At 42.1% G+C, this 17,910-nt stretch overlaps 1 long non-coding RNA gene and 3 gene segments (V, D, J or C); 1 reads left to right on the top strand and 3 right to left on the bottom strand.

Moving 5' to 3' along the window:
* Positions 1-1,964: 1,964 nt before the first annotated feature.
* LOC120731982 lies at positions 1,965-2,434 on the bottom strand (the record flags this gene model as incomplete). The annotated part of the segment is given in 2 exon segments: positions 1,965-2,275; positions 2,383-2,434. Coding segments are annotated over 2 exon segments (363 nt in total), but the record flags the coding sequence as incomplete, so codon positions are not given.
* Positions 2,435-4,366: 1,932 nt separating this feature from the next.
* LOC120731979 lies at positions 4,367-4,836 on the bottom strand (the record flags this gene model as incomplete). The annotated part of the segment is given in 2 exon segments: positions 4,367-4,677; positions 4,785-4,836. Coding segments are annotated over 2 exon segments (363 nt in total), but the record flags the coding sequence as incomplete, so codon positions are not given.
* Positions 4,837-9,924: 5,088 nt separating this feature from the next.
* Positions 9,925-11,548, top strand: LOC120731983. The segment is given in 2 exon segments: positions 9,925-9,967; positions 11,030-11,548. A coding segment is annotated over 1 exon segment (264 nt).
* A 2,338-nt stretch (positions 11,549-13,886) lies between these two features.
* LOC120731986 lies at positions 13,887-14,214 on the bottom strand. The gene is made up of 2 exons (XR_005695461.1): positions 14,165-14,214; positions 13,887-14,057 (listed from the first exon to the last, which is right to left on the bottom strand). It is a non-coding gene; the product is annotated as an uncharacterized LOC120731986 (long non-coding RNA).
* Positions 14,215-17,910: the final 3,696 nt, after the last annotated feature.

Below are 17,910 nucleotides of genomic sequence, written 5' to 3'. Positions count from 1 at the left end.
AGAGGAAGATCTCAGAGTATGTTCGTGGATGTAGGTGGACATGAGATTTTTACTATTCAGTTAACCTTAATCTGAAACTGTCTTTAAGTTTCCATCCATCCATCCTCATCCGCTTTATCCGAGGCCGGGTCATGGGGGCAGCAGCCTAAGCAGAGAGGCCCAGACCTCCCTCTCCCCAGCCACCTCCTCCAGCTTATCCGGAAAAAAACCAAGGCATTCCCAGGCCAGCCGAGAGATATAATCTCTCCAGCGTGTCCTGGGTCTGCCCCGGGGCCTCCTCCCGGTGGGACATGCCTGGAACACCTCAACCAGGAGGCGCCCAGAGGGCATCCTTGTCAGATGCCCAAACCACCTCAGCTGGCTCCTTTCGATGTGAAGCAGCAGCGGCTCTACTCTGAGCCCCTCCCAGATGGCCGAACCTCTCACCCTATCTCTAAGGGAGAGGCCAGCCACCCTTCAGAGGAAGCTCATTTCTGCCGCTTGCATCCGGTCCTGCAGCATGCGCTGGGACTAGACCCGCCGTTCGACCTCAGCCTTGGAGATAAGCGTTCAAAGGTGTTTGGAATCCAGGATGGGGGACACAGGATGGGAACGAAGAGCTACAGAGTTTGTCATCAGAAACTCCTCTCTTTCCTCGCCTGCTGGAAGCTTCATATCACCCGAGCTGTTTAGGTGTGATCATTCTAATATGTGATGTACATTGTTGTGGAAGTTTTTTAAAATAAACTGCAAACGCTTAATGAGCATCTTTTGATTTGGATTAAATATTACACTGCAGCAGAGAGAGCAAACTGGTCAAAAGCCAAAATGGTCTCTAAAGATAGGTGCAGCCTTGTGCCTTATGTACAGACTGTCAAAACACCCACAGACCCAGACATTTCACAACACATGACTTGCGCCTATACTTTTAGCCAATCCTTGCAGGGAGAGAGAGAGTCACGACCTTGTTTTTCCCACCTAACACAGTCAGGGTCACAAGACATACCCTCAAGACCTCCTCCACCACCTCCTCTCAAAGGCCAGAGAAGGGTCTCACTATCTGTCTACTCCCCACGGCGCCTGAATGTCTCCAACTTACTCACAATGTCTCACTGCATGTGTCATAAAGCACATATGTGCAGTGGAGTGAGTGACATCATCATTGTGCTGCTGGTGTGTGAGTGGCTCTGAAAGGCCTGGACAGCCACTGATCAACACTGGCCTCTTAACAGCTGTGAGCAGAGAGGCAGGACACATATGCAAACACACAGAGTCAGTCAGCTGCAGCTGTCCTCAACAAAAAAGGCTGATTTACTCTCAGTAAGCACTGAATAATTAAAAAAATTATGATATCTAGTGGAGAGAAATAAGTCAGATTTTAAATAGGGATGATGATTAAAACTGTGTAGTTATTATAAAGTGTAGTGTCAATGTTACAGGATAGTACAGTAGCTCTTAGGCTGGTAGGAACTGGTGTGAAACGATGACAAGCAAGAGCAGAGACTTTTATGCTACATTTTTACCTTTCATGTTTCCGTTTGCACTTTTTTTGGCTATGACCACAACTTCTTGATTGTACATTGAGACTTCAAAAGATCACCATTACCAACTGAGTCAGTTTCTTTTGTGTTTTCTTCAACTCAATTGTATGTGTGCTCTATCATATTTTATTAATGAAGAATGTAAGTTATTCTACATACTTCTATTCATGAAGCATAATCTGGTTCCTCACAAAATTTAGGGAGTTCTTAAAAAAATACAATGTGTGTCTGAAGGCGTGTGTGTGTGTGTGTGAGTGTGTGTGTGAGTGTGTGTGTGAGTGTGTGTGTGTGAGTGTGTGTGTGAGTGTGTGTGTCTGTGTGTGTGTGTGTGTCCTCAGTGAACTGTATCAGTCTCTGCAGTATCTTCCAGCTGCAGCAGTCACTTCAGTTCCTGTTCAGTCTGACTGAGGGAGGTTTTTGTACGACTGTTTTTCACTGTGTGAACACCCACTGACTGTTAGGATAGTGAAGACTCTGACAGTAATAAACTGCTGCATCTTCAGCCTGGACTTCACTGATGGTCAGAGTGAAGTCAGAGTTTGATCCACTGCCTGTAAAACGAGCTGGAATCCCTGATTGTCGAGTGCTAGCATAGGTAATGAGCAGTTTAGGAACTCCTCCATCTTTCTGTTGGTACCAGGCTAAACAGTTGGAGCTATAAACATTCTGACTGGTCCTACACTTGATGTTCACAGTTGCTCCCACAGCAGAGCTCACTGCTCCAGGCTGAGTCACTGTGATCTGTCCTCTGGACTCTGAGGACACAGAGACAAAAACATAAAGCAGCTTCATGGTTTTGTGGGCTTCATTTCAGAGGGACAGATGTTGATAGAGGAGAGGAGTTTGATTCTCTGGACTTTACCTGTGAAGCAGCAGCAGAGGAGAGTCCAGATGAGGACGCAGATCAAAGTCATGTTTTTGATGAGGAGGATTTCTGTGGCTTCTGTTGTGATGAAGGACAGCTGTCAGTCATCCAGTGTTCAACTCTCAGGACTATAAACTCTCCCAGAGCACTGGAGCATGGTGCTGCTGATGCAAAGTGCCTCTCTATGGAAATCATCTGACTCTTATGTTGTGAGTCAGTTTGCTGCATTGACTTGGAACCAGTTGTCCTCTTAGAGTGAAGGGTCACTGAAAATGTATTAAAGTTGCTCTAAGAAGTCATCACTATCCCCTAATTACATATTTATATCCTGATGGTTTAGTCTCTTCTTTTTTATGCAAATGTATTAGACAGAGCTCTCTGTCACATCAAATGAGGGGAAAAATAAGTAAAACTGTGTATTTGTAAATATTATTTAGTCAGTTATTGCTTCAGATTTATTCTGCTCATGATTGAAAAGTACATGAAATATATTTTATAGCAGTGAGTAGCTGTAGTACTTGTTTCCTCTGATTCCTTCAGTCTCATGTATGATCCAGACTTTAAATGATCTCAGAGAAAAATGTTTCAGTAAGTGTTCCCATATCTGTCATGCTGTATAGTCCTGCCTACATGTAGGGGGAAGAATGAAGAAGTCATCACATAAAACCACATAAAGTCCTACCAGGACAAAGACAAGGCACCTGTCTGCTGCTTTTTCTCACATGTTTCTGTGTCTGAAGTTTATATATTAACATGTGTGTACAGCAATGTGAGTGTTGTGAAGCTCTTCATGTTTCTTTAAGAATATTTCAATCATTCTGGACTCTTGAGGATACAGAACAAGTTCATGCTTGATGACAAAAACAACACATTCTAGAGCCTCATAGTTCTGCCTCTAGTTTCCTGTGATGGGTAGAGAACATCTCTGTATGTTCACGCCTTCAGTGGAAGCAGGGTGGACATTCAGAGGACCAGCATTTAGAGCTGGGCGAGTCTCCTCAAGCCAGACTTCCTGTACTGGGGCCGACTGGTCGAATCTACATTGTAATGCAGCACGAGCGATGAGCCGTCATTGCAAAGGGACAATGCAACAATGCAATAAACTGGATCATCACCTTCATATTTACCAACATTCATGAGTTCTTTGCACTGACTGTTTAAAGGTTCAATATTAGTGTTTCAAGGGTGTAATATGAGGCTAATCATGTGGATACTTTCAGCTGGACTGTGATCTATAAAGAAATGTTTTTATTTTTCTCTTTTAGGACAAAATATAAAACCTTACTGTCAATATGGACAAGAAATAAAAAAAAATGTGTGACACTGTGTCCTGACTGGAAACTGAAAGGTTCGGCTGTTTGTATTTTTGTTATCTGTGTTGTTTGTAGCTGTGTGTGTCCTTGTATAAGGTTTAGAAGTTTAGACAGTGAACAATATGTTCAATAATTATTAAACATACAGGAGGAAACTTTAGCTTCTTTATGATTCTGGTTGACACTGAGATTTTCTTTTCCATAAATATAAATATTATAAAAGGACATTTTGAGCGTCATCTTATGTTTTTGTGTTGCTGACTGTGAAGGATTCTGATGCTGATCTTTGTCTTCATGTGGGTCATTTTTAAGTGTGAGTAGCTGAGACGTGTGTGAAGTTCAGGTGAAGAACTGAACATTTTCTCATTAGGTGTCACAGCTCAGTTCATGTTGATATTTTTGGAAATGAGATCAAATGTGGGATCATGATGGGACAGAGATGGATGCTGAGAAACTGATGCAGAGAAATTTCCTCGAATCATTCATTTTAAACATGTTTTAGTGTCACCTCAGTGTGTGTGTGTGTGTGTGTGTGTGTGTGTGTGTGTGTGTGTGTCCTCAGTGAACTGTATCAGTCTCTGCAGTATCTTCCAGCTGCAGCAGTCACTTCAGTTTCTGTTCAGTCTGACTGAGGGAGGTTTTTGTACGACTGTTTTTCACTGTGTGAACACATACTGACTGTTAGGATAGTGCCAACTCTGACAGTAATAAACTGCTGCATCTTCAGCCTGGACTCCACTGATGGTCAGAGTGAAGTCAGAGTTTGATCCACTGCCTGTAAAACGAGCTGGAATCCCTGATACTCGATTGCTAGCAACATAAATGAGCAGTTTAGGAACTCCTCCATCTTTCTGTTGGTACCAGTGTAAGTAGTTGTTGTTATAAACATTCTGACTGGTCGTACACTTGATGCTCACAGTTCCTCCCACAGCAGAGCTCACTGCTCCAGGCTGAGTCACTGTATATTGTCCTCTGGACTCTGAGGACACAGAGACAAAAACATAAAGCAGCTTCATGGTTTTGTGGGCTTCATTTCAGAGGGACAGATGTTGATAGAGGAGAGGAGTTTGATTCTCTGGACTTTACCTGTGAAGCAGCAGCAGAGGAGAGTCCAGATGAGGACGTAGATCAAAGTCATGTTTTTGATGAGGAGGATTTCTGTGGCTTCTGTTGTGATGAAGGACAGCTGTCAGTCATCCAGTGTTCAACTCTCAGGACTATAAACTCTCCCAGAGCACTGGAGCATGGTGCTGCTGATGCAAAGTGCCTCTCTATGGAAATGACTGCAACAGGGAGTGGGATCGATCTGATGATGCTGTTGATGATGTTCACTGTAAATTATTTCAAAAAGAACATTTCTTCCTCCTTCTATGAAAAATTCAATTCTTTTTATCTTGATCTGGTGGTGAATCAACTGATTTTATTATTAGTTGGAAAGATATTTCAGATTTTGTATAATTATATTTTTGAGTGGATGTATGATTGTAACCTCGTGTCTTAGGTTACAATCATACATAGGTATGTTTTTAAATAGGACATTTTCTGCAATCCTCTTAAAAAAACATCTCAGCTGAAGGAGAAGACAAGAAAACATTTCAAGAGCAAACCTGAGCCCTACATTGTAATATAATACTAAGTGTTGACCAGTCTGGACTGTGCAGGGTGCCAGTTTAAGCTCAGTGGGTGCGCAGACGACCACATGCCCCATGGGATTAGGGTATCGCTGTCATGGTACTGGGTCTGAGACCCAGTGTTTTGTGTATTTTAGTGTTTTTTTGTTGTTTATTGTATTTTTTGGCCGTTTTCCCTGTTTTATTTTTGTTTTATTTTAATTTTGAGTCTTGTGTTCTTTGTTCGTTGTATTAGGTTCACTTCTCCTGTCCCGTCATTATGTTAATGTCAGTCAGCTGTTTCCCCACTTGTTCCCACTTCCCCATATCACCTCCTGTATACAATACAATACAATACAATTTTATTTATATAGCACATTTTAAAAAAACACAGGTATGCCAAAGTGCTTCACAGAACGAGTTAGAGCAATAATAAATACAAATACAAAACACAAAATACAAAATACAAAATACAAATAAAATATACTAACAGGCGGGTGACATAACTAACCAATAATACACCAGGCGTAGTAGGCACAACCCAAAAGGCTGAAGGTTAAAACATTATAAATATTAATAAAGCGAAAAAGATAACTTACAGTACACCAAAAATGCGGGCTCTAGGAGGCGGGGAAAGCAAGGCTAAACAAATACGTTTTTAATCGAGATTTAAAAGATTGAATTGAATCAAACGCCCGAATAGCTAGAGGGAGGTTATTCCAGAGGTAGGGTGTGACAGCAGCGAATGCGCGGTCACCTCTGGTCTTGAGCCGAGATCTAGGTCGCACCAGGAGCATTTGGCCTGCTGATCTAAGCGCTGTCCCAGGGGTATAAAAGCTGAGGAGATCCGTAAGATAGCTGGGCGCAGTGCTATTTATGATTTTAAAAGTGAGCAATAAGATTTTAAAATCAATACAAAGTTTAATAGGGAGCCAGTGCAGGTCGGAAAGAACTGGAGTAATAGACTCAAACCTGCCAGTTCCAGTTAAAAGACGCGCAGCCGCATTTTGAACGAGCTGTAGTTTGTGAACAACGGCAGAATGGAGACCAGTGTAAAGGGAATTACAGTAATCTAATCTTGATGTAACAAAGGCATGGATAAGTTTCTCCAGGTCTTTACGTGGTAAGTAGGGCTTGGCCTTAGAGATTAGACGTAGTTGATTGAAACTCGATTTAACTACAGAGGACACGTGTTTGTCCAACTTGAAGGAACTGTCCAAGACAACACCCAGGTTCCTCACAGTGTCATAAAGGGAGTCAGCAAAGGGCCCAAAAATACCAATTAGTTCAGCCCGAGAGAAGGGAGTATCAAAGATTACAATTTCAGTCTTCTTATCATTTTGAATGAAGGAATTGCTCAGTAGCCAGATTTTAACTTCATTCATACAATCGGAGAAATGTTGCAACGACAACATGACATCCTCAGCTAGTTCAAAATAGATTTGAATGTCATCCGCATAAAAGTGGAAATATTGTATTTATCAAAGATTCGGCCCAAGGGTAACAAGTATAAAGAGAACAGCATGGGACCCAGCACAGACCCCTGGGGGACACCAGAGGTAACAGGGGCAATGGAGGAGGCGTAGGTACCCATGGTGACAGAAAAGGACCTGTGTGTATTTTTTTCATACACTTGATTAATGAAAACATTCTTGGCAAATGCTTTCGCTTTCGTCCGCCGTATGTATTTAAGTCGGTGTGTTTTCTGTATGTCTGTCATGGTCCTGAGTCTGACGACTCTGTGTTTTGTGTGTATTTATATTATTCTATGTTCTTTGTTTATTCTGTTATATCTTTTGTTAAGGTTTTCCATTTGTTAGGGTTTTGTTCTGTGCCTGCCTGCTCCCACTTCTCCGTGTTCGTTAGCGCTTCAGGTTTGCTTTCTTAGTTTTTTCCAGTTTAGGTTTTGTTTAGTTTCCTCCACTCCTCTGCCGTTTCTGTTTGTACCTCCACCTTCTCTATAAAAACTCCCCTGCATCTCAGCTGCCTGCATCTTGGGTCCTCATTAAATTCCACACGGCTCATCCCACGAGCCCTGCCAATGTCATTGTCAGGTCGTCTGTTATACCCACCACAATTGTCACCGTTGTCACAGTTCTCATAGTTTTTTCATAGTTTTCATTTTTGGTTCAGCCCTCAACCCAAATAAAGGCTCGTTTTTGCTGAAACCTGCAGTCCACGCGCTTGCTGGTTCAGCTTCGTCTCAGTTACGAATCTGTCGCCAGCAGCTCCACTATTCGTGGCTCTCATGCTGCCGTGACATTCAGCGTGCCCGACGCCTGCCAAGCCAATGCTATGCACCTGCGCAGAGTGTGTGTAGCCAAGCCACTGGGGGCTTTTCTGCCATGGCCTCACCGACAACGTCACCGCTTTGTATGCAGTTCGCCACCACAGGCCTCCCCACAACTATTTGATCATGGGCTATTGTGTTGCTGACCTCCGGGTCGTCCTCTGGAGCTTCATTGAAACTTCATTGATTATCATTCTTTTGATTTTTGGGCCATGTGCTTTTTGTATTGGATTGTCTTGGACTAAAGTGCTGTTAACATGTAAGCAGGACAGAATAAATAGAAAAGTCTGTTTTCCAAAAGACGCCTGCACATGTAAACAGGGCCTCAAAAGTGAAGGACATTTAAAAAATATTCAGAGGAAAGGTTCAATTTGTAAAACTTACTTTAGATTTTTAGAAAACTCACTCAGTGAAACACACTTTCAGTGATTCACAATGATGTACAATGCTGACCACAGGATGCAAAAGTTAAACCTGACCACAGCTCAGAATCATTCATCTCTGTTTTAACTTCACATTTGTATATGTTTTGTAGAATAACAGGACAACCTGTGACACTGGACAGACTTGAGTTTCATGCCCTGAACAGGTTTTGTGATGTAGTGTGTAATAACTGCTCCTTATCGTTTGTAACCTGTGTGTGGGAGTACACACAAAATAGATTTTTGATGCAGTTTGAAGTTTAGTGAATGTAGGTTAAAAGTACATTTTAATGTTTAGAGTAGTGCTGTTAGCGTTAATTTCGTTAAAATGACGTTGAAGTCACAACTGCATTAACACTACAAATCTCTCTTAGCGAGTTAACGCAGATCGCCCCGTGCGTTGGCTGCACGGCGTCAACGCATTAGCGCTGTTAGATCGTTAACGTGTTAGCGGCGTGCAGCCCCATGCACAGAGAAGGGCTGCAGCCACTGGGGAGCGCCATATTGCGACCTCCACAGTAACAGGAAGCATGTGACCTCCACACTAACCGGAAACACGTGATCTCTACAGTAGGTGGAAATGCGTTCCTGCATGGATCATCGACTGTGGAAACCTTGCAAGTGGATCGTAAAGGTTGGGACAGAGTCTGTCATGTGTAAATTTGCCGTTAATAATTATATAATTCTAGGAATCATCTAGTTTGCTTACACTGATTATGTTGGCACTTTGTTAGCGTTACAACAACGGTCAGACCCCCGAGGTATCTAAACTTGCAATGTGTGTACTTTTGACACCTCTGGTTAGCTTTTAGTGGTCAGTTTCAAACCAATTAGATTTTTGCTTGTTATTGAACAAATTCACTTCACTACTTTTCTCTATCTGACATCAGTGCACATTGTTCCCTTTACTGCATATTGCACTTTATTTATGTCTCTCATTCCACCTGCATCAACATTGTAGCATTTGTCACAAAGACAAACTTACATTCTGCTCTGTTTTTTATTGCCCAGATGTTAGTTAGCCTTTGCTAAATTGTCTGTTATATGTCAATAGATACGTATGTCACTAATAAAAGTGTCTGGTAAATTATGTTTTTGTAAAGAATTTTCTCCCAAATCTCTTACATGCTAACTGTAACGTGTTATTTCTGCTAAAACCTGAACTTAAATGTGTATATGGTGTTTATCTGTTTTTCTCTGTTTATTCTGCCTCCAAGCCAGAATTGCAGGGTTAGGTTTTTTTGTCCTTGCTACATTTGGAGCGCTTAGGCCTAATAAAATATTGTTAAACCATCTGCTGTCTCTGCTCTGGGTTTCTGCGCCTGAGTTCAGTTCAGTACAGACCACTCGGTCCCGTGGCAGTAACAGCATTGTTTATACTTCTTACTTCAAAGTAAAAAGCTTACAGTTGCTATTAACATTAATGTATTACCCTGTAATCAATAATATTTTTATACATTTTATGCATTAACCCTCTGGGCTCTATCCTGGCCATTTGTGGCCACTTCACTTTTCTTTTGACTGCTACACTGCAGTGGACCAAAAGAATGGTGCAGGTTTGATCTTAATGTGGTTATGGCGTTAACGTCATTTTAACAAGATTAACGCTGACAGCACTATTTTAGATTTTCTCAAACTCTAAAATACACAATATATCACAGCCATAACCTTTTGGTTACTGAGGACCAAAACTGGATAAAAACTCTAAAATAAATGCAAATTACATTTTTGGAAAATTGTTTTATTGTGTTTCATTCATTTTTATTTCATAATTATAATAATAATATGTCATGAAATTATGATTTAAAGAATTCATATTGTTGAGTTTGTTTGTTTCAGAGTCAGAGAGCCGTGTCTCTCTACAGTCAGAGGTTTTTGTACGGCGCCTCAATCAGTTTGTATCACTGTGGTACACGTTCGGTGGAGGAACCAGACTGGATGTTGGAAGTAAGTCAAACTTAAACCGCTTTTACTTTAACAGATTTCTTTCTTGTGGTTATCTTGACTTTTCTGTTCAGTGTGCCAGAAAAAAACTCGGTAAAATATTTTTTCCATCAATTTTCATGAAGAAACAAAGTTAGCTTCAGAATAAATGTTAAAATGAATATTAACAAATGATATAAAACATCAGAGTGGACTTGAGGATATTTTACATATACATACATCTGGTTAAGTCTAGAGAGCTTTTAGTTTTAATTCAGTCTGTTAGAGTCAGAGAGCCGTGTCTCTCTACAGTCAGAGGTTTTTGTACGGCGCCTCAATCAGTTTGTATCACTGTGGTGGACTTTTGGTGGAGGAACCAGACTGGATGTTGGAAGTAAGTTAATTAAACTGTGTTTATTATTAAATATTGTATCATTTTATTTAATAATTATTTGTTAGGCTGCTTAGATGAGACAAAAGTATTTTTTTTTATTAAAATAATTTAGTGTTTGATGTTTGTCCTTTTTACTGGACTAATTCAGATGAGCTCTGTGAGTTTCTCTTGTTGAATCTACATTTCTGTCGCAGTAAAATATATGTAGACAAGAGTAAACTTCATCATCTTATGATTAGTTTGTAAATTTCCACCACATCAGCTGCTGTTTGGATGAGTTAAAGTTTGCTTTCTGATGTTTTTATCGTGTCAGATGTTTCAGATTTAGTTTGAAATCATGTGAGCTGTTCAATAACATTTCAAATCTATATGAATGAGTAGCTGCTCTGTGCTTGTGTCCACTCATTTCTTCAGTCGTCCATGATTTAGACTTCTAATCATTTTAAAGCCAAACTTCTGCTGTAAATGTTTCCACATCTGCTTCTTTTATTTCCAGTGTAGTTTGAACATATTTCAGCTCAAACTGTGTGATGATTCTCTCTGTGCTGATATGCATGAGAGGTTTCTTAAAGGGAAGTGAAACAATGTGTGAGTGAATGACTGGTGGAGCAGAAAAAACACCTGACAGAAACTTCTTAACGGAGAAATTCAAATTGTGGTTCGTGTCCTCTAAGCTGATTGGTGTTTCCTAGGTGATACCCGCCCCGCCCTGAAGGTGCTGGGTCCCTCCAACAAGGAGCTGGAGCAGGGGAAGGCCACGCTCATGTGTGTGGCCAACAAGGGCTTCCCCTCAGACTGGAGTCTGTCCTGGAAGACGAGCGACAGCAGTGGCAGCAGCAGCATCAGAGGGGAGGAGAGCAGGACTCCTGGAGTGCTGCAGAATGACGGCCTCTACAGCTGGAGCAGCACCCTGACGCTCACTGCAGACCAGTGGGGGAAGGTGGGCTCTGTGACCTGTGAGGCCACCCAGGGCTCCCAGCCTCTGGTCTCAGAGATACTGAGGAGAGACCAGTGTTCCCAGTCCTGATGTCAATCACTGAGTCTTTCATGCTGTTTTTCCTCTTTCTCTCTGTTTCTTTTTGTTTGCAGATTTTTAAAAAAGCATCAAACAGTCATGTTTCCATCTCATAATGACAACAATCAGAGCAACAATCTCCTCTAGTTTCATCCTTTTGTGTCTGTTGTAAAGCTGATATTTCAAACTCTTAAAACAATAAAAACGTACCGAGAAAACATGTTCTTTGACTCTGTGAGTTTAATAAATGCACATTAAAAAATAAAGATTTTGTAATATTTGTAAACCAGACCAAAATAAAAATGTAAACAGACACATCAAGTGTAATGTGCAGTGAAAATGGTTAAATATATTTTTTAATCCACATATTAAATATTTCTCTATAAGATGTTGAGGTCATGTCAACCATAGATTATCTGTGTGCTCTTCATAATTTCTAGTCTCAAAGCTGTTTCATGATCTACATTTTTATCTGATCTAAAACCTAATAAGTAAAATTAAAGAGCAGGGTGTCATCTGTATGTTTAAACAGAGATCATTTAAATCAAGTTTAAGTGAAGATTTACTGAAGTTTGATTAATGAACTATTTGGCAGTGAAACTCTGACGAGGCAACAAAGCAGAGAAGAGTCTAGAAGCTGGTGGTGGCAGAGGTGAAGCAGGTGGAGACTTAGCTGAGGATCTCTAATTGTCAGGATGAGGTGGAGATCAGGAGTCTGAGAGTTAAAGCACACAAAACAGAGGCTGAGTAACTCACAGAAGGCAGCGAGACAACAACTGGACTCAAATAATGACGACAGAATTGAGCTTGAAGTGGACATGATGTTAATAACAGACTAACAGAACAAACACAGGAATGCAGGCAGATGAGAGACTACAGGTCTGCTTTAATCAACTTATATAGAAGTTAATCTCTTCTAGTGTTCACAGCAAAATGAGAGAAACTCACTTCACTAAACCTCTTAACACAAGAAAAAGTCCACGGTCTGTCAGGAGGATGATCACATCTTATTTTCATTGGTTTCAGATTTAGGTAGGACTTTATATTAATGTCACACTTTTAAGCATTAGTAAGATATTATTTAAAGAGAAACTTTTTAGTTCTTTGTTCTGTCTACATTAATACTTTGGAAACTGACTAAATAACTTTAGGTTTTTACAACAGTAACAGTGATTCGTTTGTGCTGGAAATATCCAAATGAGGCTAAATCTTCACTGAACACATCCCCTACAAACACTGTTATAACAGCCTGCTTGATTTGTTAATCAGCAGAATATCAGAATATTATAGACACTAGTTGTGATGTGACTACAATGATTTTCTGGATTTGTGTGATAACAAGGACTGCAGCTGAGCTCCACAGAAGGATCAGTTTAATATTTAACAGCTTACAAATAGAAAAGAGCTGCTCATCAGTGCAGAAACACTGACAACAGTATTTGTATTTCTAATGACAGCTTGTTATATTTTACAACTTGGATTAATATAAAAATCTTTAATGAGCAAAAACAACATTTTTTTCTTTGTGGACCTTCCAGCTACGTCTTTTCATCTGAACTTATTGTTATAAATGTAGAAACTAAGAATGAGTCAGACTGATGGGCTGCAGAGAACATCAGTCATCTAAAAATAATGTTAATGTGTTAAACATCTGGAGCCAGTGTTGTGTCTGTATTCTGTGACTCATTAAACATTTATCTTTTTATTCGGGGACACCACTTCATTTCTTTTTTCATGTTACTAACAACGTATTCAATAAGTTTATGAATGTTAAACTGTGAGTGCACACAAATGAAATTCCACAGTAAATATTAAAGTAATCGTTCCTCCCAGTCTTTTAGTTTGTTCTGCAGCTGTTGCTTCAGATCAGTTCCTCTTCAGCTGAGAGGTTTTTGTACGACAGATTTTCACTGTGTAAACAGAGTGTTTGTTTTTGAGCCTCAAATTTATGTTTAGATTATTTAAATTAAACTTTATTTTTATGTCGAGCTGTATGATATTTATTGATTTTATTTTCATATATTTTAACATAAAGGTCTTATTTTACTGATAACTGTTAAAATTTAACAAATCATAGATGATATTATGGTGGTTCTAGTATGGAATGGAGGTCAAAGGTCACAATGAGTTTTCTCTATAACTATTCGACTTGTTGAACATGTTGACTGATTTTTGCTTAATTTTTAGGGAAAAGAGAAAAAGAAACTATTTTTAGATTGGAAGCAAATGTGTGTGTGTGTGTGTGTGTGTGTGTGTGTGTGTGTGTGTGTGTGTGTGTGTGTCCTCAGTGAACTGTATCAGTCTCTGCAGTATCTTCCAGCTGCAGCAGTCACTTCAGTTTCTGTTCAGTCTGACTGAGGGAGGTTTTTGTACGACTGTTTTTCACTGTGTGAACACCCACTGACTGTTAACATTGAATTCACCCAGACAGTAATAAACTGCTGAATCTTCAGCCTGGACTCCACTGATGGTCAGCGTGAAGTCAGTGTTTGATCCACTGCTTGTGAAACGGTCTGGAATCCCTGAGACTTTGCGATTTCCATAGCTAGTGAGCAGTTTAGGACGTTCTCCATCTCTGTGTTGGTACCAGAATTGATCTTCTCCATCATCTACCCTTTGACTCGTTTTGCAGTTGATGCTCACAGTTGCTCCCACAGCAGAGGTCACTGCTCCAGGCTGAGTCACTGTGATCTGTCCTCTGGACTCTGAGGACACAGAGACAAAAACATAAAGCAGCTTCATGGTTTTGTGGGCTTCATTTCAGAGGGACAGATGTTGATAGAGGAGAGGAGTTTGATTCTCTGGACTTTACCTGTGAAGCAGCAGCAGAGGAGAGTCCAGATGAGGACGCAGATCAAAGTCATGTTTTTGATGAGGAGGATTTCTGTGGCTTCTGTTGTGATGAAGGACAGCTGTCAGTCATCCAGTGTTCAACTCTCAGGACTATAAACTCTCCCAGAGCACTGGAGCATGGTGCTGCTGATGCAAAGTGCCTCTATGGAAATCATCTGACTGTCACACAGACTTAGATCAATCAGCTCACATGTTATTGAATATAAGTATTTTAAAGAATGATTAGCGGTTCAACTTAACGAAGATAAAATGGAAGCTCTTTTCTGTTTCCTGGACAGATTTTTGCCGGTGAAATAAAAGGTCTTTGTGTCATTTAATCACATTTAAGTCGTGTGTACGGGCTTTTGGGGTACCTCTCGACTCTGCATACATTTAGGATTTTCATGTCAAATCTTTGGTTCTCTCTTTTGTTTTTCATTGTTATTCATTTAGTGCCCTGCGATAGACTGGCGACCTGTCCAGGGCGTACCCTGCCTCTCGCCCTTAGACATCTGCGATATGCTCCAGCGCTCCCCGTGACCCTGAAAAAGACAAGCGGAAGTGAATGGATGGATGTTATTCATTTATTTCTTCATTGTAATTCATTATTCACTCATGTATCATCATGGGCTAACACCAGCTCATTGAACTTTTTCAGCCATACGTCCACAGCGGGTTAGGCCTGTGATCAGGGTCTGTTTACTCTACGTCATACGAGGCTGAAAACTAAAGGAGACAGAGCTTTTACCACAGTGACCCCAGACTCTGGAACTCTCTCCCTCTGAGGCTGAGATCAGTGGATGCAGTGGTCTCTTTTAAGAAACAACCAAATGTCATGTTATTAGACTTGAATTTAGTAAACGCTTTCTTCAATGCTCTGTTATTTACTTTTGTCTGAAGTTGAATGAGGGATTAGCCAGTTTGTCACAATATTGCAGGTGTCAATATTTTATATGGATAGAACTGAAATGAGTAAACAATATGGAAAAATAAAAATCGGGTGTTTTTTTTAAAGATTTTACTAAAGAATGCTTCATATCAGCTATCAGAATTACACAAGGAGTAAATCAACAGAAAAAAAAGGAAAGAGAAAAAAAGGGCGGGGATAGCTCAGTACGTAGTGTGCTTGGCCCATGATCGGAAGGTCAGGCGTTTAAATCCACCAAACAGCCACCTGAGGTACCCCTGAGGTACCCTCTACTAACTGCTCGCCAGGTGCTGGATTGGCGGCTGCCCACTGCTTCACTAATTTAATGGGTTGCAATGGTTCCGGGTCGCTGCTCATGTGGTCGACCGGCCAGTCAGCTGAGCATTTTTGCGTTCTTTTTCTAACTTGAATGCTCTTTTCGTTGTTGTTCTACTCGGTATATTTGTATTCTTTTCCTTCTTTCTTTTTCTCATTTTTGTGATTTTTGGACTTGTTTTCGACACTTGGCATGACCCCAAGGCTCACCTACACCAGGGACTCCCTCATCCAGCTGCAGCTGCAGCCCGGCCTCCGGCTTTCCTCTCCGCTCCTACGGACTACTTTCCCGAGGAAATACTCTGTGGACACGGAAATCAAAAAAACTCACAATAACAAGGTAACCAGGAGGAGATCAAAGAAGAGTGGGGTGAGAGCCAGAGTCAAGAGGGAGACACACAAACAACGAGCGCTCCCGTCCATTATCCTCGCTAATGTGCGGTCTGTCCGCTCCAAGCTGGACGAGCTGCAAGCTGGACGAGCTGCAAGCTGGACGAGCTGCAAGCCTGCGTCAACCACCTGCATGATTACAGAACTGCCTCCATTCTGGCATTCATAGAATCGTGGTTAAACAACAGCGACGACAACAGCACGCTTCACATTGATGGCTTTTCACCACCCCTTTATCTGGACAGAGACCGCGAACGCATCGGGAAGCAACATGGCGGCGGCGTGTGTCTGTATGTAAACAACAGCTGGTGCTCTACAGTCACTGTGAGGGAGAAGCTGTGCACTACAGACATCGAGCTTCTGGCTGTTTCCCTGTACTCCTACTACCTCCCCACAGGATTCCCACAGGTTTCCATCAACCTGGTTTACATCCACCCCAGAGCTGATGCAGCTAAAACCACAAAGTACTTCATCAACACTCAGTACAAACTAGAGTAATTAACTCCGGACTCTCCCAAGTTCATCCTGGGTGATTTCAGTCACTGTTCCCCTGACAATTCGCTTAAAGGATACCAATGGTATGTCAGGGGAAGACTCTGGATAAATGCTATGGCTCTGTACCAGATGCACTTAAAGCCCTCCCCCTCCCCCTTCTCGGCTCAGCAGACCACCACACCATCCTGCTGGCCCCTCAAGAGGATTAAAAAGGTCACCAAAAACATCAAGCAGTGGGCAGCAGAAAGTATCCTCACCCTACAAGGATGTTTCGAAGCCACTGACTGGGACAGCATTCTTTCTCCCTCAACAGGGAGGTGAAGAGGGCCATAAAACTGCTAAACTGCAGTATAAAAACACTGTTGTAGAAAAACTTCACCACAGGGGATCTCCGCTCAGTCTGGCAGGGCCTCAAAACCATAGCCTCTGTAAATACTGTGGTCACCACCCCCAGAACCATCCAGGTGGAGGGCAGCAACCCCTCCTCCCTACCTGACGACCTTAATGCTTTCTACAGCAGATTCGAGACGGACCCAGCTTGAGGAGTCCAGATCCTCACTCACACCTGGCAGCTCTGCACTCACCTTCAGGACTGAGGACGTGCTGAGAGCCTCAGGAGGACCAGGGAGAGGAGCTCACCCGGCCCTGACAACATCAGCAGTTTGGAGGCACTGTGCAGGGCAACTAGGAAGCGTGTTCCGGACTCTAGTTCAACACTCAATTGGCAGTCAAACCGTCCCCCAGCTGTGGAAACACTCCACAGTCATCCCCATCTTCAAAAGAAAACAGCCCAAAGTCTCTGAATGATCTTCGTCCTGTGGCCCTCACCTCCCTTGTGATGAAGGCCATGGAGAAGATCATAAAACAGCACATCGTAAAGCAACTGACCCCCTGATGGACCCACTCGAGTTTGCTTACCGTGCATGCAGAGGTGTCGATGATGCAAAAATCTTCATCTTGGACTCCATCCACAAACATCTGGAGCTCCCTGACTCCTCCGTCAGACTTCTGTTTGCTGATTTCTCACCAGCGTTCACCACTCTGCAGCCTCATATCCTGGCCACTAAACATTCCTCCCGATTTCACCTGGATGATCAGCTGATCCTGTGGATATTGGACCGTTTGACCAACAGGACTCAGAAAGTTCGGGTCAACAAGTCTCTTTCCGGTCTCTGTTCCACCTGCACTGGGTCCCCCCCAGGGCTGTGTGCTCTCCCCCCTGCTCTTCATCCTCTACACTGATGACTGCAGATCAACACAGCCCAACTGTCACCTGGTTAAGTATGCTGACGACAGTTCTCCTGTCACTGCTGTCAGGCCCTCTCAACACCACGGGCCCACTCTGCAGGAGTTTGTAGAGTTGTGTGACAGCTCCAAACTTGAACTGAACGTGAGCAAAACCAAAGAGATGGTGGTGACCTTCTCCAGTAGGCAGAGGGATCTGGCTGCTTCAGTCACCACCACCATCCATGGGAAGCCAGTGGAGGTAGTTGAGGAGTACAAATACCTGGGAAGCATCTTTGACAACCTCCGGAAATTCTCTGCCAACACAGAGGAGATTCTCAGGAGGTGCCACCAACAGCTATACCTTCTTAGGA

The sequence above is a fragment of the Simochromis diagramma genome, unplaced genomic scaffold, assembly GCF_900408965.1.
Source record: "Simochromis diagramma unplaced genomic scaffold, fSimDia1.1 OVJJ01000262.1, whole genome shotgun sequence".
Lineage (NCBI taxonomy): Eukaryota > Metazoa > Chordata > Actinopteri > Cichliformes > Cichlidae > Simochromis > Simochromis diagramma.
Note: the sequence above shows the minus strand (reverse complement) of the source record. Positions and strands in the feature narration are given on the sequence as shown.